Consider the following 23945-nt stretch of genomic DNA (forward strand, 5'->3'; position numbering starts at 1 on the left):
CTATATAATATTAATTTAATTTATTTAATATTGAAAGAAAGAAGCTTTCAAACAATTTCGAAAAACTGTGGAAACCCTTAATCCAGTGGTTTGACTAAGGGTTCATTAATGCTTCTACACCAGGAGGTCTGGGGTTCAAACCCCAGAAAACACAAATTATACAGATCATGGAGAAAAAAAGTTACAATAGGTCTTCAGCATGTTGCAATGGCGTATCATCGAACACGGAACTCATAGGGCGGCTCAGAACGATGCAATCAGACGTGCATTCTCATATGATGGTAAAATTGTCGGCTGTAGAATCGTCTATGTAATATTTCTCATCGTTGTAATAGCATAATTAATCAGACGTTAAAAAAAAACAATTTCGAAAAACTCCTCAGTGTTTTAATGTGATTGGTTTAATATTTTTGTGCTTAAAATTTTAATATTTTGAAAATCGGACCAGGCACTAACTCGACTTGTAGCTGGATTAATGATCGGACCGGTCCAACCGATTCAATCGGATTTTAACTTTTAATCTAATTTTAGACAAAATAACTATATATGTATATATATATATATATGCATAACTATGACATTATTTTTATAAAAGTTTATATCATTGTTAAAATCTAAATATTATATGAAAATAAAATGAAAACTTTAAAATATACAAAATTTAATAAAATTTAATTTACTTAAATAGATATTAAAAAAGTATGAATTTTCATAAAGTCTTTTTAAAATTTACAGTTTTTTATTTTTATTTTTACTTGAACTTTATTTTTTTTTAAACAAGTTTTCATATTGAACCAATCACCGGTTTTACCAAGTTTTTGACCGGGTTTGCCAGTTTAACTCAAATCAGGTTTTTAGCATGACCTAGAACTGGTTATAAAGGTGAGTCATGTTCTGACCGACCGGTCCGGTCCAACTTTCAAAACACTGCTAAAACTTGATTTTAGTGACAAAATATGTGATTAATTGCCGTTAAAGATATTTAGTTTATCTCCCGCTTCTTGCCTTCAGTTATGGTTGTGTTTTAAAATGGACTAGAGTTTGATCCACGCAGCTGCGAAGGTGTTTTTTCAAATTGAAATGAAGGATTGTAAGTTATGTTGGTTGTGTATTTATGTTTTGAAAGGTGAAACAATCAAATTGATATGTAGGTAAGTAACTTGTAATTTGATAATTCTATACAAAGTGAAAATTTTTTGAATGTTTTTGTTTGTAGAACATATTCACTTTGTTTTTTTAATATATGGCATTTTAAAGAATGTTTTCACTGCAAATTAGATGAAAATTTCAATTTTCAATGCAAATTTATTAATTTTATGATGTTTTTGGTTAGACAAAATACAAAATTTTTTAAAAAAAATCTTAATTTATGTAAGCAAATCTAAATGTCAAAGTAAGAAAAAATGTAGTGTCATTTAGTTGATAATATATATTAGTACATCTATATTTGTAAATACATTTGTTTCACAGACAAAATATGCTATATTTTGTATCTTTTATATAGAAAACAGTTTATTTTATATGTCACGTTATTTTTCAATTTAGATTTAACGTTTGAACAACGCTTTAGAGAGAACTTGCAGGCGTTTTTGCATATGCGTTGTACATTCTAGATATTATTTGTGATGATAATTGGTTAGTTTTAACAATAACTTAGATTAGAAAGACATGGTATTCATTACTTTTTCTAATCATTTTTAAAATATTTCTTTGCAAGTATTTATAGTTTTTGCAAGCTATACTAAAATGAGATATAAGTGATCTTTAGGATTTTAAGATTTATTAATTTTGTGGTTAGTTTAATTTTTTGTTTAAAAAGTAGAATATTCTTAGAAATTTTAAGATCTTTTTGTTATAATATAATTATAATTTTATGATTTACAAATATAGTATTGGTAAAATCAATAAATTTAAAAGCCAGGGTTTAAAATATGTCTGGTCTGATAGATTATAATTATTAAATAAATAGTATTACATATATTTCAAATTTAGTTGTGTGATTATAAAAAAATTCTATTATATGTTTTATAATGTTATTAATCTAATAAATATTGTTCATAATATGAAAGAACAATCACATGTTGTGATACTTTTTTGACATCATTAAAATAATAACAATAATAATATGTTATGGTTGCATAACATAATACTAAGAATAGTGTACACAATCATATATTATGATTGCATATCATATGAAGAAACAAAATATAGTTAATGACATGAGCTTGAAATAGTTAATGGCCTACGAAATAATTATATATCTTGTTATAATTATTAGACTAATATGTAAGTAATATTCTTTATAAATTAGTTGGTATATTTAATTGATTGGTCTTGAATACAAATTTTTGAATTTAGCACATATTAACAGTAAAAAATTTTGAGATTCTCTTTAAAAATAGTATATTGTTGATCTTATTAAGATATTAGTAAGATATACTTGTGATGGTATTTCTTATAAAATTAAATGATAAGATAATCAAATGTGAAGATTTTCTAAGAAATGACCCAAAATGAAATATCATACATGAAAGGAATCATAATTTCTATTTTAATAGATAAGATAAACATTAAGCTTTTTTGCATTTGTTTAATTCCTTTCTCTTTGTTTTCTCTTTATAAAACTGTATAGCCATAAAGTCATAGTTTGTAGTATTTTCTTGCATTCTAATCGAACACCATTTGTCAAAAAAACATGTCTCTAAAGGTAGAACAATTATGTGGCAATTTATAAGAATAATTAACACGTAGAACAATTATGTGGCAATTTATAAGAATAATTAACACGGGTTTTACCTTTTTTAAGCGTCCATTTCACGGTGTCTAGAACTAGAAGGGCGTACGGTAAGTCCAGCAGTACGTTAAAGACCATGCCTTCTAAATTATAGTAGGCTGTATAATGGTCTTTTTTTTTTTTTTTACTTTTGGGTTTAAAATAAATTTATTAAAAGAGCGGCTATGCTAAATTTATAGTTTTATAAACGTTCACTATAGTTTTAAAACTATTTAGATTTTAAAATCTCTGCATATTGCAAGACGTATTCTTGCAAAAAAAAAATCATCAACATCTCCAAAGAGTCAAAGACCAATCCTTGCAATTCTTAACCATATGATCTTATTTTCTTCTTTTAATTCATTTAGGAGGGAGATAAATGCATTTATGCATAAGAAACAAATAAAATATAGATTATAAACACGAGGTACATAATTTTTTTTAAGTCTGTTCGATTTATAATAATTACCAAAATAAACATAACAAGATATAATATAGAAGAACTATTTTCGGTGAAATGTTTGAAGCAGTCTACACCACAGAAAGCTAAATTCAACTTCTTATTAGCTAAGGAGGGCGGCTTGACCAAAACTGATAAACATTTTATAGAATGAAAATCAGAAGACGTAAGATATTGATTTCCTATAAGTCGAACTACTTAAATAGAATAATAAGATATTGATTTCCTATAAGTCGAACTACTTAACCAAAAAATTTGATCACCAGATCGTTATATTTTACTGCAATATTAAACAAAACAGTTTCAAACATATACATATAAACATTATTTATTCTAACCATCTGATATATCAGTTCATTTTCATTGAACGCTTCACATAAAAATGGGAGTATCTAGCGAACAAATGAAAGAAAAAAAAAATATTTTATAATTATATCCTAATGAAAAATACATACAGATAGATAAACACAATGGTTTGTATAATATTTCTTGGAAATTAACTGGTAATTTCATTACCGTTATGCGTTAACTAAGTGTGTAATCTTTTCCTCTATAAAACTAACTCATGTTGGCTATAGACTACTAAATTCTCCCAAACTCAAAAGCCTATAAAGAATTTAAAGATGAATAGAATCTTGAGAAAACTATCGTGCGTTAAGACAAAAGTTAAAACTTCACTGCGACTATTCGAATCCAGGTCATCACTGTCTTCTTCCTCTTCTGCCTCATTCACTCCTAAGAGGTTCGACGTCTTTCTAAGCTTCAGAGGCGCAGATACTCGCAGGAAGTTCGTTAGCTTTCTGTACAAGGATCTAGAGGCTAAAGAGATTCGAACGTTCAAAGACGACAAGGAACTGGAGAGTGGCCGTCCGATTCCACCGGAGCTTATCCAAGCCATCAAAGGATCAAAAATCGCCGTCGTGGTGGTCTCTGCGACTTACCCTGCTTCCTACTGGTGTCTAGAGGAGCTCGTGAAGATTCTGAAGTACGAGAAAAAGGGTTTGCTCAAAGTGCTGCCTGTTTTCTACGAGGTTGATCCTTCTCACCTGAGGTGGCAGATCGGAGAAGTTGCGAAACAGTTCAAGAAACACGAGAAGAGACAAAGCAAAGAGAGGGTCAAGTCTTGGAGGGATGCGTTGGCTTATTTGGCTAATCTTTCCGGCGAATGTTCCAAAAAATGGTAAGATCTCATCTCCATAAGGACCGGACCAGAAGCTGTTACCCTGTTTCAGATTGTGGTTTGTTGAAGCGTTTCTTGAATCCTGATATTTTATTTTACTCTGTTTCAGATTGTGATTTGTTTTTCTTGAATCTTGATATTTTACTCTGTTTTATATTGTGATTTGATAAATTGTTTCTTGAATCTTATCTTTTACTATGTTTCAGATTGTGATTTGTTGAATCGTAACTTGAATATTGATCTTTTTCTCTGTTTCAGGTTGTGATTTCTTGAATCTTGATCTTTACTCTGTCGATTTCTTGAAGGGTTTCTTGAATCTTGATATTTTTCTCTGTTTCAGATTGTGATATGTTGAATTGTTTCTTGAATCTTGATATTTTTACTCTGTTTCAGATCGAGATTTATTGAATTGTTTCTTGAATCTTGATCTTTTGCTCTGTTAGGTTTCCTGAATCTTGATCTTTTAATCTGTTTTCTTTTTCAGGGATGATGACTCAAAGCTTGTCGATGGAATCACGGAGAAGATATCAAAGATGTTGTTCTCAACAACACCTACCAACGGTAACAACCTAATTGGTATCGACCAACACATGGACGAGTTGTATCCATTACTGGATCTACACTCAAACCAAGGTGTTAGAGTGATTGGTATATGGGGAAGAGGAAGCATCGGAAGATCAGTACTAGCTAAGCACGTCTACGAAAACATCTCACATAACTTCGAAGCTCATTGTCACCTCGAAGACGTGAGGAGGGTTTCACGACACTGCCGCAGATCTCATCTACAAGAAGAGCTTCTTTCCAAGATGCAAGGAGAAGGCCTGGGCGCAAAGACAAGGTGTCTTAACGCAATCAAAGCAAGGCTCAGGAACAAGAAGATTCTGCTTGTGGCTAACGACGTAGACAAGATCAAACAGTTAGATGCGCTTGCGGAGGAGTTTAGCTGGTTTGGTCCAGGGAGCAGAATCATCATAACCACACAAGATAGACAACTTCTTAGTTCATCTGGTGTGACGAGTGTCTATGAAGTTGAGCTCTTGAGATGCTACGAAGTTCGTCAGCTATTCAGGTCAGTAGCATTCAAGCAGAGAAGTGATCCTGAAGTTCGTCAGCTCTTTAGGTCATTAGCATTCAAGCAGAGAGATGAACATGTTGGTTTGGAAGAGCCTACATATAGACCCATGGATCTTCCCGGTATTAACTTTATTTTTACCCTGAAATATTTATTGGCTTTGTTGTGTGATAGAGGCCAGCTTAGGGAAAGACTAGAAGCAATGATATATAGTCTTTAGATTGAGTAAATATTAATTAAACTGATGTGTTTGTTTGTTCTTTGGTAACTTAGTCTTACTAATGTTAAGCCATTCTTTGTATGTGATCTGTTCTTTCTGATGAGGAAATAAATAATACACCATTCTTTAAAGATTTGTCTGTACAACTGGGACTGCTTGTGGCAGACAATGTCTATAAATTTGAACAGTTAGATACTTTTGCAGAGGATTTCAACTGTTTTGGTTCGGGGAGTATAGTTATCATCACTCACACAAGAACACGTAGCTGTTTATTTCCACAGGGATGAAGCTTGTTTAACAAAGTATAGCTTCTGAGAGTCCAGAAAGTTGGAGAACTATTCAGGAATTAGCCTTTCAGGAATATTTCTGATGCGTTCGAGTCGGTGTTATGTAGGGGAACAAATATTGCCATGGAATGGTTAGGTTGTCTACATGTTAGATCTGGTTAGGGGACAGTGTTCCCTTTTCATATACTAAACTTAGTAAGACGTGGCTTATAAATAGTAATGTTCTGTATATTTTTGGAGTGGGTTGCTGGTGTATATATAGAAGAACTGCCATTCTTTACTTGGATTAAGTAGGAGTCAAATAGAAGTCATTGATGCAGATAAGAGCGAGGGATGTTGTTCTGTACAGTTATTGATGGAGATGGTATAAACAATGCCTCTGGCATCGATCATTTAATCAAAGAGGTGAAGCTAGGAGAGTGTGGCCTCTCCTAAGCTGTTGTCTCCATCATGTGTCCTCAAAGCAGCTAGCGGTATGCATTGTTTTAGAGAGGAGATATGCAATATTCATAATCTTTTAGTATACCTTTTGTGATATTACAGGGAAGAGTACTACACTGTTGAAGTTTGTTTGGAGCAAATTTTATGTTGACGGATGCATTTAAGAGAATGTATGCCTTCATCTGATAGTATTTCCATATAACTTTCCTCACACTTTGTCGCCTGGTTAAGAAAATTTTCTACAGGTCTCAGACCACAAAAGATATCTGGCTTGCAAGATGTGCCGATATAGAGCCTTGCACCTTGGTAATGGACTTGAAGGCCACCGATGGTGCAAAACCCGGCGTTAGGGGACCCTTTACTTAGTTCTAGAACTTTTCTTTATGGCATGATTTGAATCGGTTGATCATTTTTCTCTTACTGCAAAAAATTGAAAGGAGGGGTATAAATATATGTAGTATGTACGATCTCAAAACCTAGTTCCGTGAAAGTTAAAGCATGGGACAACATTGCCAACCCCATGAAAAGAGAGGAGAAATTAATCCTTACATTAACTGCTGAGTAGTAAAGTTTTGTAAATATATTCAGAATCCAACTCATGGATTGGTGTGTGTATTTATTATCATCATTTCTTTGCATATCTACCACCAATAACTCTGTGAAACATTCACGGTCCTCCAATCACCAGAAGATTTAAAAGTGAGTTTACCATATAAGAAATGTTCAAATGCATTTGTGGGCTAGTATTAACAAAAATGTAAGAATTAAGTGTTTTTGTTGTATATTATATGATACTATTTTCCCTCCAAAGAAACATTCATTAATAAATTCAACATCAAACTTTATTTGTGGTGGCTACATCAGATTATGTAGTATAGTTGTGACTGGTTTAAAGTGAAGAGAAAATCTCATGTGATCCATATATATGACCACCGTACGTGGTATGATGAGATCACATGCTAAACCAAATAAAACGGAAGGTAATGTGTTTTGGTTAGGTGAAGATAATCAAAAAGATTAATTGTTACTTGTCAGCAACATGACTCGTGAAGATTTACTCACAGTTATGATCATTATTAAGATACTTTCATCTGCTACTATATAAAACTACTTGCCAAAAACATGGCTCTATTGTATTATTGTTTTTGTGTGTTTGGTTAGGTGAATATGATTAATGTATACACTTTGAATCTATGAAGTCTTGATCCAACGGCTACAAGAGCTCCTACTTCAACCGTTTCATGCCATTAATGACATAGACAAGCGGTACAACTCTCCCTTTTACCTTGAAACTGTTTATTTATATGATACTACTATACTACTACAAAATAATAATTATTTTTACAATATGAAGAGGCAGACACATGTAGGGTGTAATTAATATAGTTGCTATGTTGGATCCTAAGTGTTATTTATAGGAGAAGGTTCACATAAAACAAGACCATTCATGAAAAGCCACATAAGAAGTTGAAGCAGAAGCAAAAACACCAAGAAAGAGAAAGTTCTGCTTTGGTTTCTGTAGTCTCCTATGGCTCTCAAGCTCGTTCTCCTTGCTCTTTTCCTCTGTCTCCCAGCTTCTCTTTCTTCCACTGCTTCTAAAGGTTACTTTTCTCGTAACACATTTCTCATTACAACGTTCTTAGTGTTGTGTCTGAAGTAAACTCTGTATTTCTCTCTCCTTATCTCTCTTGTTCATTGGCGATTTTGTGTAGTTCAATTGGTTTCTTGAGTCATTATGACCAAATCTTGAGTGATTAGGACACTAACAGTACAGTCTTTGTTTACACAAATCTGTTCTGTTATTTCGGCTTATGTTCTGCTAATGTCATTAATGGTGTAATTACTTCTACCAACTACCCATTATTATATAGTTCAATAACTAAATAAATATCTTCTTTTTGTAGATAAAGAGCATAAGTTGAAGTATAATCCTTATCGATACACGTTCATCGATAAAGCCAGCACATTCTCAGCATCTTCATCGTCTTCTTTTTCATCAACTGGTCAAGATTCCACCTACGACTACATAGTAATCGGAGGTGGAACCGCAGGCTGTCCACTCGCCGCAACGCTGTCGCGGAATTTTAGCGTTCTTGTTTTAGAGAGAGGTGGCGTTCCGTTTACAAACGCAAACGTCTCTTTCCTCAGGAACTTCCACATTGGTCTTGCTGACACGTCAGCTTCCTCCGCGTCACAGGCGTTTGTTTCCACTGACGGTGTTTATAACGCTCGTGCCAGAGTTCTTGGCGGCGGTTCTTGTATTAACGCCGGTTTCTACTCGAGAGCCGATGCTGCGTAAGTAACTAATACCATTATTAACAAGATTTTGATTTGTGAACATTGAAACAGATCTTGTTGTCGTAACGGTAAATGTTACACATATCTGAAAACGCACCGAGTGGGAATGTTGTGTAATAATGGCAAGGATTGACGACCACGTCTTTAACTTCTCACACACGTCAACAAATATTTTCATAATTAACGTAATTTTTTAAAAAATATAAATCATTGAAATGTTAGCTCGAATGGTGACTGAATGAAACATTTGCTTTAGCATCCAAATTTTAAAATATACTAGTACATAGTTTTCAAAGTGTTGAATTTTTTATTATTAAAATAAACAAATATTTATAAACCCTAAATCTAAGATCCGGTCTTGGGTGTAGGTTTGTGAAGCGAGCAGGATGGGATGCGAAGCTAGTGAATGAGTCGTATCCATGGGTGGAGCGAGAGATCGTTCATCAGCCGAAGTTGACGTTATGGCAGAAGGCTCTGAGAGACAGTCTTCTAGAGGTTGGAGTCAGACCTTTCAATGGCTTCACTTACGACCACGTCTCCGGAACAAAAGTCGGTGGCACAATCTTCGATAGGTTCGGCCGTCGTCACACTGCGGCGGAGCTTCTCGCTTACGCTAACCCTCAGAAGCTCAGAGTCTTGATCTACGCCACCGTGCAAAAGATAGTCTTTGACACATCTGGTACTAATGATATTAATTAGGTTTACGTGTATTCCAAGTTTTGAATGTTACGTTCTTGGTTCCGGATGCAGGAACAAGGCCTAGAGTAACAGGAGTTATATTCAAAGACGAGAAGGGTAATCAACACCAGGCTCTACTCTCGAACAGAAAGGGAAGTGAAGTGATCTTGTCCAGTGGAGCTATTGGCTCACCACAGATGCTGATGTTAAGTGGGATTGGACCTAAGAGAGAGCTTGAGAGGCTGAAGATTCCTTTGGTTCTGGAGAATGAGCATGTGGGGAAAGGAATGGCTGATAATCCGATGAACAGCATCTTGGTGCCTTCAAAGCAGCCTATAGAGCAGTCACTTATCCAGACTGTTGGAATCACAAAGATGGGTGTGTATGTTGAAGCCAGCACTGGATTTGGACAGTCTCCTGAGAGCATTCATACTCACTATGGAGTTATGTCGGACAAGGTAACCCTAAACTACATTACTTCGAATCCGTCATGGGCATAACCAAGTGCAACATTAACAAGGGTCTCTAAATTTTTTTATGTTGATATATATGAACATAGAGACCTCCATATGTTTTTCAAAAAAAATACTAAAGTTTTTACTTAACTGTTTAAAGCCCCTAAAAAATCAGAATCGGCATTCTTCTATTATTAATGTCTTTATATGAGAATGGTCTTTGAATTTTTTTGCAGAATGAATTGTTTTCGACCATACCTGCAAAGCAGAGAAGACCAGAAGCAACACAAGCTTACACCACAAGAAACAAATACCAACTTCAAGAAGCATTCAATGGAAGTTTCATTTTGGAGAAACTAGCTTACCCAATCTCTAGAGGGCATTTGAGCTTACTCAACACAAATGTAGATGACAACCCATCAGTTACCTTCAACTACTTCAAACACCCACTGGATCTCCAACGCTGCGTTGAAGCCATCCGTCTGGTTTCAAAAGTTGTGACGTCTAAGAGGTTCCTAAACTACACCCAGTGCGACAAGCAAAACGTCCACAAGATGCTTAGCTTGAGCGTCAAGGCAAACATCAATCTAAGACCAAAGCAAGTGAATGATACCAAATCAATGGCTCAGTTCTGTAAAGACACCGTTGTCACAATCTGGCACTATCATGGTGGTTGTCTTGTGGGTAAAGTCGTGAACCCTAACCGCAAAGTTCTCGGTGTCAACAGGCTAAGAGTTATTGATGGTTCCACATTTGACGAGTCTCCAGGAACCAACCCGCAAGCCACAGTTATGATGATGGGAAGGTAAATCGAAATCAAATACCAACATAATTAATTAATCAAAGCTCTTTTGAAGTTCAGTATATAAACAGAATGAGTTGTAAATCTTTGCAGATACATGGGAGTCAAGATCCTTTGGGAGAGACTTGGAAACAAGGCAGGTGTTTAGTTTACAGCAGCATAACTTGTACTCTCTCTGGTTATTTTGATAATAGATTCATCGTAATATATAGGATCAGGTTGTCTAGTGAATTGTGTAACCCTTTTGGGGGAATTAGAGTTGTTGCTTGCGTCAAAAGATAATTCCTGACCTGATTTTGTTTTCAGCTTAACTCCAGCATTTTCCCAACCTAAAGCAATTTATAATCTATGTATGATCCTTTTGGTAATATATTTAAACATAAAGAAACTAAATCGGTTAACAAACAAGTAAACAAGAAGGAATGACCTTTGGACTTTATGAAAAATTATAAGACGTTAAAGAAGAAAAAGCTGAAAACTAAAACTAAATTTGGAACAAAATGGTAAAAAATACTGCTACTATTACGAGGATAGATTTGGACAATCTGAGAAACTATAGCAAAGAAAAGAGCCGTGGTAACACGAAAACAAATTAAACCTAAACTTTGGATAGTGTGTACAAAAACCAAAAGACTAGTTATCTGGTTCATTGCATTCTTGTGTCCACAGAAACTTTTTCTTCTCAAGCTTGATAGGCATGTCCATAAACATCTGACTCTATTTCTGATGAACATGACCATCAATATTAAGGTATTCGTCTCCTTGTTCTAATAAATCTCCGTACGAATAGCAACCAAATTGCTGCTGGAGAGCTATAGTTTGACACATGGCAAGATTCTGATGATGAACTAAGTTAAGTTCAGCCTGAGTACAAGCAATCTGGTGCTTCAGATCAAGCATGATCTTGCAAACTCCCCAAACTGGATCTCGAGCACGAGCATTAGCATGGAAGATAAGATTATTCATAGCTATGTCCCGTTGACATTCTTCAACTCCTTTGATGAACTTTGTGATGTTGCTTACTCCAAACAGTTTATGGGCGTTTAGAAACTGATTTTGTTTTTCTTGTGGGAAGTAACGAGCGAGAATACAGTGTTCGGTGCACTTTTTCCTCTGGTATTTACAAGCAGCGCAAGCCGTGGTAGAGGAGGAGGAGGAGCCACCGTGGAATTTGCTTAAGGACATTAGTTTTCGTGATTGGGGGAGATTTGTTAGGGTTTCGAAAAGAGGTTAATTACCTTGATTTACTCCGTAAAAAGAAGGATAAAGAGAAGATCGAGGAGAGAGTTGAGTTGTGGATAGAGAAAATTTTGGAGACGGTTTATAGAGAGAGTTTGATTAGGGAAAAAAAAGTTTTTGTTAGTTAAATAGAGTACCCATTAATATCTATTTCCTGATATTGTTCTGAATTTTAAATTATTTATTATATACTCAGAAGCTATCTGTTAGAAATTCTGATTTTATCAGATTTTTTAGATGAATTTACTAAATGATTGATTTAACTATTGGATAATGTTAATAGGATTTATCTGATCATTTATTTATAAGTAAATCTATTTATTTATAATAACGGATTGCACTTTTAGGGGTTCTGGTAGGTAAATTGCAAAAACAATATTAAAGCGTAGTTTAAAAAAATGGAAAATTGGAAAAAATGGACACTTTGAACTTAGATTTGTCCCAATAAGATTTTTAGAACATTATTTAGGGAAAGATGATTTAGATTAATTTTAGTACCATTATACCCTTAAATTATTCAATTTCTTTAATTAAAAACCAATAAATAAAATATTTCGTAGTTGATTTAATATTAAAATTAAAAATATTAAAAACAGAAGGAAAAAATAAACCCACTAGAGAAAAAAAAAACACTTAAATGGTTTTACCCTAATTTTTCTTTCGCTTTACTCCTTTCTCTAACGTAACTTCAACCTTTATCAATGGCGATTAGGGTTATGGAGAATCCTTGTTTCATCGGAAATCATCTCTTTCCCTCTAGCGTCTTCGAAAATCTTCGATTTGTTCAATTTTTTTTTAAAAATCAGTGATTTTTTTCTTATGGGTTTGTATAGAAAATCATTCTAGGTTTGTTTCTTCTTTGATTCATCTATTTTTGATCGATCTATCTAGGATTTAGGGTTTCTTCTTCTGTGTTTATCGAATCTGTTTTACAATGATTTTTTAATTTTTTTGATATGTTTCATTGAAAAGAAAATCGTTTTCTTCTTAGATGATGAGTCTGTTGAGAAGAAGGAAGAGGAGAAAGAAGAAGAGGATAAAGGAGAAGGGACTTTGACTTGAGGTATTATCTTTTAGTATCTAACGTTTTGTAAGTTTGTGTTGATACTGGACTTGAGCCTTGAGGTATACTCTCAAAGACTCTGAGCACTGCTTACTTGCTTAGTGACTTAGTGTTGTCGAGAGAATGTTGTTATCATATCTCTGTTCTTGCATTGCATCCTTGCTGTCTTTGTAATTTTTGTATCACATCTCTATTCTTTGGTTCTAGTATGTAAGGAGTCACACTACAAGAAAACAGCGATATTCTGACGGACATTCCGACGGAAAATGAAATCCTCGGAATATACCGACGGAATTCCGAGGAAACTACAGTCCGTCGGAATATTCCGAGGAAATTCCGAGGAAAACTGTGTTCCTCGGAAAAAACCGATGAATTCCGAGGAAATATTATAGCCGTTGGGGGATTTTACAAAATTCCGAGGAAATTCCGACGAACTAGTTTTGTCCGTCGGAATTCCGTCGGAATTTCCTCGGTATGTCGGCAGGATTTAAACTATAAATACAAGCACTCCTCTTCCTCTTCATTCACTTCATATCTTCATCCTCCCTCTTACTCTATTTACACACGAATTTGATTCATAAAAAATATGTCTTCTTCAAATTATTTTCGTTCTTGGATCGATCGACCTCATTTGGATCCGAACACGAGATTGCTTACGGAAGAATACCAACGAGGTATAATTGAATTCATGGGGTTAGTTCACCGACAACCGGAAGCAAAAACAGGTATGTTAAGATGTCCTTGCTCTAATTGTAAAAATAGAAAGGTTATTAAAGAGTGGGATGTTTGGACTCATCTATATTTGAGTGGGTTTACACGAAGTTACAAAATTTGGTATCATCATGGGGAAACTGATTATGAACATGGTAGTACTAGTGAACCTCAGCCAGCGGTTAGATTAGAAGAACCAATTAGAACGGATGTAGATTATGGTGTAGGTACTGAGCAGATGGTAAATGATCATTTTAGAGGGGAAGATTTACCCAATGCAGAAGCTAGGAGATTTTATGATATGTTGGATGCTGGAAAGCAACCATTGTACGAAGGTTGCAGAGATGGTCATTCAGCTTTATCATCTGCTACAAGATTGATGGGCATTAAAACAGATTATAATTTGGCTGAAGACTGTGTGGATGCGATTGCTGATTTTGTAAAAGGTATTCTACCCGAGGATAATGTAGCTCCTGGTTCATACTACGAGGTTCAGAAACTCGTAGCTGGTCTTGGTTTATCGTATCAGGTAATAGATGTATGCAGCGACAACTGCATGATTTATTGGAGGGCGGATGAACAGCGGGTTACATGCAAATTTTGTGGAAAGCCTCGTTATAAAGATACGAGTGGAAGAGTTCCAGTGCCATATAAAAGGATGTGGTATTTACCTTTGACGGAAAGGTTGCAGAGGTTGTATCTGTCTGAACGCACAGCGCAACCAATGAGATGGCATGCGGAGCACTCAACAGATGGTGAGATCAGACATCCTTCAGATGCAAAAGCGTGGAAGCATTTCCAATCAAAGTATCCCGACTTTGCGTATGAGAGAAGAAATGTCTACCTTGGATTATGTACTGATGGTTTCAGTCCGTTTGGCAAGAGTGGAAGACAGTATTCTCTATGGCCCGTCATTCTTACACCATACAACCTCCCCCCAAACTTGTGCTTGCGACGAGAGTTTTTGTTTCTCTCGATTCTCGTTCCCGGACCAGAGCATCCTAAGAGATCACTTGATGTGTTTCTTCAGCCACTAATATATGAGTTGCAACAACTATGGGCTCAAGGTGCTGAAACATACGATGTTTCGTGTAAAGAAAACTTTCAAATGCGGGCAGTACTAATGTGGACAATAAGTGATTTTCCAGCATATGGTATGTTGTCTGGATGGACAACGCATGGAAGGCTATCATGTCCATATTGTCAAGATAACACTGATGCTTTCCAACTAAAGCACGGAAGGAAAACGTGTTGGTTTGACTGTCACAGGAGATTCCTACCACCTGATCATCCATATCGTAGGAGTAGGAATTTGTTTACGAAGAACAAGAGGGTGTTTGACAGTCCACCTCCGGAAATTTGTGGGAAAGATTTGAAGATACAACTAAGAGATTTTGGTGCAGAAAGGACGCCAGAAGTCGGTGGACATGAGCGTTTTCCGGTAGATGCTGTTGGAGAACTACATAACTGGCACAAAAAAAGTATTTTCTGGGATCTGCCATACTGGGAGGATCATCTGCTAAGGCATAATTTAGATGTCATGCATATTGAGAAGAACTTTTTTGACAATCTCATGAACACGATCCTTAATGTTCAAGGTAAAACAAAGGATAATTTGAAGTCAAGACTGGATTTAGTCGATATATGTGCTCGTTCAGAACTTCATGTTGATGAGAATGGTAGGGCTCCTTTTCCCATATACCGACTTGATGCAGCGGGAAAAGATGCGTTCTTTGATTGGATTTCAAACGATGTGGAATTTCCAGACGGTTACGCATCAAATTTGCGTAACTGTATCGACAGAAAGGAAGGAAAGTTTACTGGCTTGAAAAGCCACGATTGCCATGTAATGATGCAGCGCCTCCTTCCGTTCGCCTTCAAGGAACTATTACCACGAAATGTTCATGAAGCAATTGCAGGGATAAGTGGTTTCTTCCGCGATTTATGCACGAGATCAGTGACTCTTGAAGGTATTGAAAATTTGAAGACTAACATAGCCGTGATTCAGTGCAACCTTGAGAAGATATTTCCTCCCTCATTTTTTGATGTTATGGAGCATCTTGTTATTCACCTGGCAAGAGAATTGGAACTTGGTGGTCCTGTGCAGTATAGATGGATGTATCTGTATGAGCGGTATATGTTCCATTTGAAGAAGATGGTGAAAAATTTAAGTAGGGTGGAAGGTTCTATAGTCGCACAGATGATCAATGAAGAAACTTCAAACTTTGCCGAGTACTACTTTCCAGCAGAAGTTCAGACCAAAAACAGAAGACCTGCTCGGCATGATGATAGAGGCGAACGGGCAACATATCATGTTACGGTTCCAGACATTTTCACAGACGTTGGACGACTTAGCGGAAAACCAAAGGACCGTCGACTTACTGAGCAGGAGCGCAGTCATTTGCAAATCTTAATTAATTACATTATTGTCATCATATACAAGATTTTCATGGCAGAAAAGCGGTTCGAGTATAGATACGCCACAGAGGACGAACTAGAAGAAATGAAGCAGAGAGAATTTACTGGATGGATGTTTACTTATGTGAGTGCTTTAAACAAATTAAAATATATTTTATCACATATTTATACTAATTCACATTTATTGATATAATATATATATATGTGCTATTAATAGGTGTCTGCTGGTTTGGCCAGAGGTGAAACATTTGACGATTGGATACGTGAGATGGTCGTTGGACCAAACTTTGTTGTGAAGTCATATCCGAGATTTTGTACTCGAGGATATGCATTCACAACTCAGAAGAGGAGACGTTCGAGTACGACTTATGATGCTGGCGTTTGTTCTGCATCAGGAGATGATGTATACTACGGACACATACATGAGATTTTGGAAATCAAGTATTTGGGCATGGTTGGATTGCGCTGTACTGTTTTCTATTGTGATTGGCACGACAACACCCCAGATCGAGGTGTGAGAACAGATGCATTTGGTGTTACATCAGTAAATTCGAGGCGAAAGCTGCAATATTATGATCCTTTCATTCTTGCTTCCCAGGCCGATCAGGTAATTAAATGTTAATTATTCAGAATGATTCATCATCATGTGTATTAATTTATAATTTTTCTAAATGTTACAGGTTTGTTATATCAAGTACCCCCGGGTAAGGAACAGAGATGATCCATGGGTTACTGTTACAAGACTCAACCCGAGAGGCCGAGTTCAGGGAAGTTCTGAGCTGGAAGACCCACTACAACCAAGCACATCCGGCAACTGTAGTGCAGCAGAAGATTTAGCTGGAGTTGGCCTTGTAGTCGATTTAACCGACTTTGGAGAGGAAGCCGTCGTTCACGTAGAGGATGAACCAGTGATTGGAGAGTTTCACCAAGATCCAGATTCAGATTCATCTGGTGATGATGACTCGGAAACAGACTACCATTGAACTTATTATTTTTTTTTTTTAAGAAATACCGAGGAAATTCCGAGGAACACTTGATATAACCTCTTTCCTCGGATAATAGTTATTTGGTTTATCTAGCAAGGCAAAGCTGAATACGAATTAAAAGCTACACAAAACACAACCAAATAAAACAAAGAAACCATGTAAAAGAAATACGAACTCATAATTAAGAAACCTAAAAAAAAACTCAGTTCAAAATTAACAGAAAATAAGACCATAAAACGTTAGAATAGAAAAGAAAATAAAATAGCCGGTGATAGCTCCTACTCCTCGTCTCCTGCTCCAGATGTTCCTGCATCGTTGGGTCTCTTGGACCTCTTTCTTACCATGTGTGTACCACTCGAACCCGAACCAGAGCTGGATGGAGAGTTGTCCCGATGAACTACATCATCCTTTTGGCAACGACACGGCCTGATACGTGAAATGGCAGCCCAGATCTTGTGTAGCATGTCGTTGTTTGTCTTTATGCTCTGATCTCTCCAATGTTGTTGCTGGCGCGAAGTGGCGTTCGGTGGAAGCTCTTGCAGCTTGTACTGGCTGGAGTCTGATGGGAGTAGCTGATGGGGTTGTGAATCATCTGGAATGGCTTGTGCAGCCTCATCTTGTCCTTCTTCATCAACCACGCCCTTGCCTTTGGTCTGATATTTTGGCGTGAAGAAGGATGGCTTGTCTACTAGTGCGGTAGCAGGGGGTAGAAACTCAACTGCAGCCTCTGAAAGTAGAGCAGTCAGGCCGATCTGAGGCAGGTGGCAGTAGAGTGTTTTCTTCGCTCGGTCCTGGAATACGTAGACGTAAGGACCATCCCGATCGATCCTCGAGTGGGGACCAGCTATGAACTCCTTACTTACTAGAGAAATGACATCCAGGTAGTTCCAAGCAATGTTGTTCGATCTGTCCAGTGCTACCTGGTGGTTCTCACAGTCTACACCCACATGTCTAAGGATCCGAGTAATCACTGCACCAAATCCACATGCATTGCTCTTGGATTTGGTTACTTTCCCCTTGTATCCTGCTAAGTTTGCGGCCAGCACCGCTCCCATGTTGAAGGCAGTAGCAGGTGGGAATGTAGAGTTTCCAAATGCCGGTAGCAAATGCCTCACACCTTGGTACAGGAGGCACAACTCCCATTGCGTGACTGATGCGGCTGTGGTTGTCCCGTATAGCAATGAGCCAATGAGGCGTGTCGCATATCTCAGTACTGGGCTCCGGATAAGTGACTCCTTTGCCTGAGAAGATCTATAAATCCCTGTGCCTATCGTTTCCCAGAAGTTCAACAGCTCTAAAGTCCAATAAAGACCATATGTCCTCTCCCCCGCACTCAATCCAAATAGTCCGCAGAGGTGTGTGAAAGATACCTCATAGTATACTTTCTGCACTACGAATGCCAGAAAACCTTCCTGATGGCTATCATCGGGACGGGTGACGTATGCGGATGCTATGAACTGGCGTACCAACTCCGGATAAGTGGGTTCCTTGAGGTTGCATAGTTGGCCTAGACCCATGTTCTGGAACAGTCCTTCAATGTCTGCTTTGATTCCCAATATTGTCATCGTCTCAGGACATGCTAGTTGTGTAGCCGGATCGGGTTTTGCCTTATAATTCTGTTTTCCGAACACGCATCGATCGATGCATTTTTGTTCTATAACGCATCGATCGATCACATTCTTACGGCCCGGGCCATCTTGGTAATCGATCGATGCGTTTTTGTTCTATAACGCATCGATCGATGCGTTTTTAAAAAAACATACAAGATTTTCCGAGGAAATTCCGAGGAACAATTCAGATTGTCGATAGATCGATGGGATACTCTCATCGATCGATCACAATCTTACGGCCCGGTCCATCCTAGTAATCGATCGATTTGTTTTTGTTCAAAAACGCATCGATCGATGCGTTTTTAAAAAAAACATGCAAGATTTTCCGAGGAAATTCCGAGGAACAATTCAGATTGTCGATTGATCGATGGGATACTCTCATCGATCGATCACAATCTTACGGCCCGGGCCATCTTAGTAATCGATCGATTTGTTTTTGTTCAAAAACGCATCGATCGATGCGTTTTTTTAAAAACATACAAGATTTTTCCGAGGAAATTCCGAGGAACAATTCAGATTGTTGATAGATCGATGGGATACTCTCATCGATCAATCATAATCTTACGGCCAGGGCCATCTTAGTAATCGATCGATTTGTTTTTGTTCAAAAACGCATCGATCGATGCGTTTTTTTAAAAAAAAATACGTTTTGAAACCCCAAACACTAGTTCGTCGGAATTTCCTCGGAATATTCCGAGGAAATTCCGAGGAAGAAGAGGGTTTCCTCGGAGTTCCCTCGGAATAATCCGAGGAAATTCCGAGGAACTAGGGTTTTTAAACCGAAAACAACGTTTTGCCGTTTGAATAACACCTATATAACCCTTATTAAGTGTCTTACGTTCATTATGAAGTCAAAAATTTGTTCCTTACCGTATAATTAACACTTTTCCGATTGTATGAGCGAAATCTCGCAACATAAGAGAAACACTTATACCTTTTAATGAACGGTAAAGGGAATACTTTCAATTAGTTTTGAAATTTGTTATTTCATGGTTTATGCTCATGTATACAAAGAATCCTCAATGGTATGCATTACAATTGTATAAGAAATGAAATATGGCAAAAAAAATTGATGTTTTGAAACCCCAAACACTAGTTCCTCGGTATTTCCTCGGAATATTCCGACGGATATTTTACTATCTGTCGGAATTTCCTCGGAATATTTTCATTTTACCGGGCAAATATTTCGCGAAAATTGAAATTAGAATTCCGACGGAATTCCGACGGATAATGTCCGTCGGACCCTAGGTTTTATAACCACGAGCCCCTTCTTCTTCCCCATTTCTCTCTTCTTCCTCTGCGCGACTCCTCTCTTTCTCTCCGGCGATTTCCCCCTGAAATCCGACGATATCTCCGGCGATCTCCCTCTTCTCTTACACAAATCATGTAAGGACCCTATCCCACTCTCTTAGGTTCTATTTGTTAGGTTTTTGTGTAGTTTTGATAGATTTTTGTTAGGGTGATTGGTAAGGATTGTGATTTGGTTGTATAATAGGTTTAGAATTGTGATTTGGTTGAATAATTTGTTTTGTTGAATTGATTTAGAATTTTTTTATAAATGTTTTATTTTTTGTATTTATAAAATCGATTTTTGTATATAAAATCGATTTTTGTATTTTACAAAACGATTTTTCTATATAAATTCGATTTTTTGGATTTTACAAAAAAAAATTTCTATATAAATTCGATTTTTTGGATTTTACAAAACATTTTAAATATCTATAAAACTTTTTTTGTGATTAAATACTATTATTTGGGATTTAAAAATATTTTTCATATATATATATATTATTAAAACTATTTTTATTTATTAAAACTATTTTTTGTTTATTAGAACTATTTTTATATATTTATTAGAAAAATTTAATATATATAAATCTTTTTCTGTGATAAAATTATTTGGGATTTTTTTTAATAAAAAAATTAATTTATATATTTCTGTATTTATTAAATATATTTTTTTAATTTACAGGTCTCATGATGATCAGACCCGGCCTCGACAGCGTCGTGGTCGTGGTGGTACGGGGAGCCAGTCTCGGGATTCCAGCCATTTTCAGGATTCCCCTTCGCCCCACAGCTCCAACCATACATCTCCCTCTGCTGCACCCGCTCATGCTCCTCTCGCTCCCGCTGCTGCATCCGCTCCTGTTCCTCCGGGTCCTCCGGGAGTGATGAGGGTTGCGGAGTTGGTTCAACAGCCCGGTCGTGACCATCTTCCGTATCTCACTCCGTATCCACATGGACGGGGTCAAACATGGTAATTAAACATTTTTTTTTCTTTAAATTTGGATTCATTATTAACCGTTTGTTCTTTTAATAAGGTTCAACCGATCCGGGAACGGGATCAGCGCATGGATCAACCGTATGATGTACTCGGCCCTCGACAGTGGACATCCGACTTTCACTCACTTCCCAACCGACAAGCAGGTTCTGTGGTTTCGTCAGTTTGCGGTAAGTATTCTAATTTTTTACTTATATTTTTAATCTTTAATATAAATTTTCTACTAATTGTGTTTTTTTTTCAGCAAGAGTTCAACTGGAATTCCGATGAGACGCTCTTTATCTATCACCACTTCGTCCATAAAGTAATGGACAACTATGGGAAGCAGATCCACGAGTGGAAGAAGAAGTGGGAAATCAATAAGGTTCGATTTAATTTATTAAACAATTTTTTAATTTATTAAACTATTTTTTAATTTATTAAACTTTTTTTTTTTTTTTTAATTAAAAGGTCCCAAAGTCGATGAACGACACGGTCTGGAAGGAGTTGTGTGCGCATTGGGATAAGGAGGAGACGAAAGAAACTTCTTCCACCAACTCCACCAACCGCAGGAGCGACCGTAAAGGGAAGGGCATCTACAAGCATAACTTGGGTGCTCAATCTATTGCCACTCTCGGAGATCGCATGGTAAGTTCAACCGCTTTTTCTTCAATTATTTGAGTTTCAGAATTTAAATTTATTGTGCATTTCTTCTAATTTCTAATGTTTCTTTAATTTTATGTTTTTTTTCAAGGCGGAAGAAAATGATGGCGAGCCGGTCGATGATCTCGCCCTAATGAGGAGGGCGTATACCAACAAGAAGACCGGCCAGATTGATGACGGTCTTGTGAGGGACGTGGTCGACCTGGTCCAAACTCAGGTGGTAGACGAAGTGTCTCAGCTTCAAACTGAGGATGACGCTTCGACGGCTTCGACCAACTTGTCCCGGTTTCGAATCAACGAAATCGTTGAATCCGTAAGTTCTTTTTTTTTTAAAGTTCAATTCATTTATTTCTTGGTTTAAATTTCTAAATTTGGTTTTTTTCTATTCAGTCGGTTCCAAAGAAGAAGGGACGTTTGTTCGGTTTGGGTCGTCGCACCCGGTCGGTTCCTCCTTCTTCTGCACCACCGCCCTTTGTTGATCCAGAAGTACTTACGGCTCAGTTGAAGGACAAAGATGATCGAATATCTTTGTTGGAGACCCAGATGGCGGCTCAACAGGCGGGCTATGAGGCACAGAGGAGGCTGAACCAGCAAATGATGGAGATGATGCAGAGGATGTACCCGAACGAGGTGTTCCCGGACGTGCCAGACCCGTAGTTTTTTTTTTCCCCAATCTCGGAATGTTTTATTTTTATTTGTGAAACTTTGAATATTAATTAATATGATTTCAATTTTACTTTTAATTTCATATTTTCGAATTTAAATTTCAGAAATTTTATTTTTTCAAAAAAATTAATATTTTTTACATTCCGAGGAAATTAATTATATTTTTCACTAGATCGATCGATGCGTTTTTGAACAAAAACGCATCGATCGATCCGTTTTTTTTTTAAAATATAGCGAGGGACATTTCCCTCGGAATTTTCCGAGGGACAACTCCCTCGGAAAATTCCGAGGAACGGATCCCTCGGAATATACCGACGGAACAGTTCCTCGGAATAAACCGAGGAAAAAGTCCGTCGGTATACTCCTATCGATCGATGTATATATGTCCAAACACGCATCGATCGATGAACTTCCGAGTAATTATCCCGACGAATTCTACCTCGGTATATTCCGAGGACTTTTCCGACAAACAAGGGATCCTCGGAATTTCCTCGGAAATTTATTTCCTCGGAATTCCGTCAGAAAATTCCGAGGGATTTCAGAGGAAAAAAGAAATTCCGAGGAATTATTTCCGACGACGTGTTTCGTCGGAATTTCGTCTGAATAACGATATTCCGACGAAATTCCGACGATTTTTTCCCTCAGAATCCTTGATGTTTTCTTGTAGTGTCACAATGTGCTGAATATGGGAGGGACGTGAAGTATAGGCCCGAGCCAAGTTCAAATCGCAAAGCCTGCACATGTAGTTGCAGTTACACATTAGAGATGTCAGATGAGTAACACGATGTGTACTACTTGTGTATGTATTTTTTTAGATTTTGTTATCATACTAGAATATGTTTTTTGTATCAATTCGTCACTTTGAAAACACTCAACACTATTCCATTGATCGTCTAATATTAGGCTTGAGTGCTTGTATCTGAATTCCAAATCCAAACCTGAAGTAAAGTAAAAACATAATAGAGAAGCAAAAATAAAGAATGGCCCACCTGGTCTCGAACCGGTTACCTATTGATCTGCGGTCATTTTCTCTACCATTGAGCTAAGGACCCTTGATGTTTAACCATATAAATCACATTAAATATCAGTTTCAAATATACAATCACATGATTCAGATGATGCATAAAAAAATAGATTAGAAGAGAAGTTATGGTGCGAGATTTCCACTCATCACTGCAACAAGACATCCATTCACCAGATTTAACATAGATTAGAAACATGTTGTATTGATAGAGAAAATGGATGATTATGTTTGATGAAGAAGAGAGAAACACAAACAATGAAGAGAAAAGAACGTGGGAGAAGGAGAAAAACGTGGGAGAAAATATTCTAGGAGATATTTATGGAAGATTTAGTTTAGATTTAGGAAACATCTTTAACCGAGTAGATGAGAAACATATTCTTCCTTAAGCGCCACATAAGGTAAAAGGCAGAACATTTTATGGCACAAAATATAGATAAAGTATATCACTGCGTTGTGGCTATATGTCGTTATCAAGTTGTAGGTATATTGAAGATATCTTTCTTGATTATAACGTTTCGAAATATAGCTGTGTTAGAATATATAAGAAAGGCTAGTTTATGTTGTATACCCAAGATATATCTATTTATAAAACTTAGTATCCGATTTCTAGACATAGTAGATTACCAGAATGAGTATTCT

General features: G+C 36.7%; 3 protein-coding genes across 4 annotated transcripts; 2 read left to right on the top strand and 1 right to left on the bottom strand.

Moving 5' to 3' along the window:
• Positions 1-3825: 3825 nt before the first annotated feature.
• LOC106379435 (putative disease resistance protein At4g11170) lies at positions 3826-7565 on the top strand. 2 transcript variants are annotated; one of them, XM_022696152.2, is made up of 3 exons: positions 3826-4413; positions 4898-5516; positions 6056-7565. In XM_022696152.2, exons 1-3 carry the CDS (start codon positions 3857-3859, stop codon positions 6152-6154), a joined length of 1275 nt encoding a protein of 424 aa, XP_022551873.1. In that variant the 5' UTR covers positions 3826-3856; the 3' UTR covers positions 6155-7565. The 2 variants fall into 2 exon arrangements, with proteins under 2 accessions (XP_022551873.1, XP_013674839.1); XM_013819385.3 differs by lacking the exon at positions 6056-7565 and having other exon boundaries at positions 4898-5838.
• Positions 7566-7777: 212 nt separating this feature from the next.
• LOC106381281 (protein HOTHEAD-like) lies at positions 7778-10996 on the top strand. The gene is made up of 6 exons (XM_048748590.1): positions 7778-8034; positions 8338-8728; positions 9100-9410; positions 9482-9867; positions 10101-10669; positions 10760-10996. The coding sequence occupies exons 1-6, from the start codon at positions 7962-7964 to the stop codon at positions 10812-10814; spliced, it is 1785 nt and encodes a 594-aa protein (XP_048604547.1). The 5' UTR covers positions 7778-7961; the 3' UTR covers positions 10815-10996.
• Positions 10997-11158: 162 nt separating this feature from the next.
• LOC106380388 (LOB domain-containing protein 7) lies at positions 11159-13267 on the bottom strand. The gene has a single exon (XM_013820147.3). The coding sequence runs from the start codon at positions 11849-11851 to the stop codon at positions 11384-11386; it is 468 nt and encodes a 155-aa protein (XP_013675601.1). The 5' UTR covers positions 11852-13267; the 3' UTR covers positions 11159-11383.
• Between the last annotated feature and the right edge of the window lie 10678 nt (positions 13268-23945).

Source organism: Brassica napus, chromosome C2 (assembly GCF_020379485.1).
Source record: "Brassica napus cultivar Da-Ae chromosome C2, Da-Ae, whole genome shotgun sequence".
NCBI lineage: Eukaryota > Viridiplantae > Streptophyta > Magnoliopsida > Brassicales > Brassicaceae > Brassica > Brassica napus.

Coding starts and splice junctions, on each gene's coding strand:
- LOC106380388 (XM_013820147.3), bottom strand. CDS start 11,851: ATGTCCTTAAGCAAATTCCACGGTGGCTCCTCCTCCTCCTCTACCACG.
- LOC106379435 (XM_013819385.3), top strand. CDS start 3,857: ATGAATAGAATCTTGAGAAAACTATCGTGCGTTAAGACAAAAGTTAAA. Junction 4,414..4,897: donor GGCGAATGTTCCAAAAAATG/GTAAGATCTCAT, acceptor TTTCTTTTTCAG/GGATGATGACTCAAAGCTTG.
- LOC106381281 (XM_048748590.1), top strand. CDS start 7,962: ATGGCTCTCAAGCTCGTTCTCCTTGCTCTTTTCCTCTGTCTCCCAGCT. Junction 9,868..10,100: donor ATGGAGTTATGTCGGACAAG/GTAACCCTAAAC, acceptor ATTTTTTTGCAG/AATGAATTGTTTTCGACCAT. Junction 10,670..10,759: donor ACAGTTATGATGATGGGAAG/GTAAATCGAAAT, acceptor AAATCTTTGCAG/ATACATGGGAGTCAAGATCC.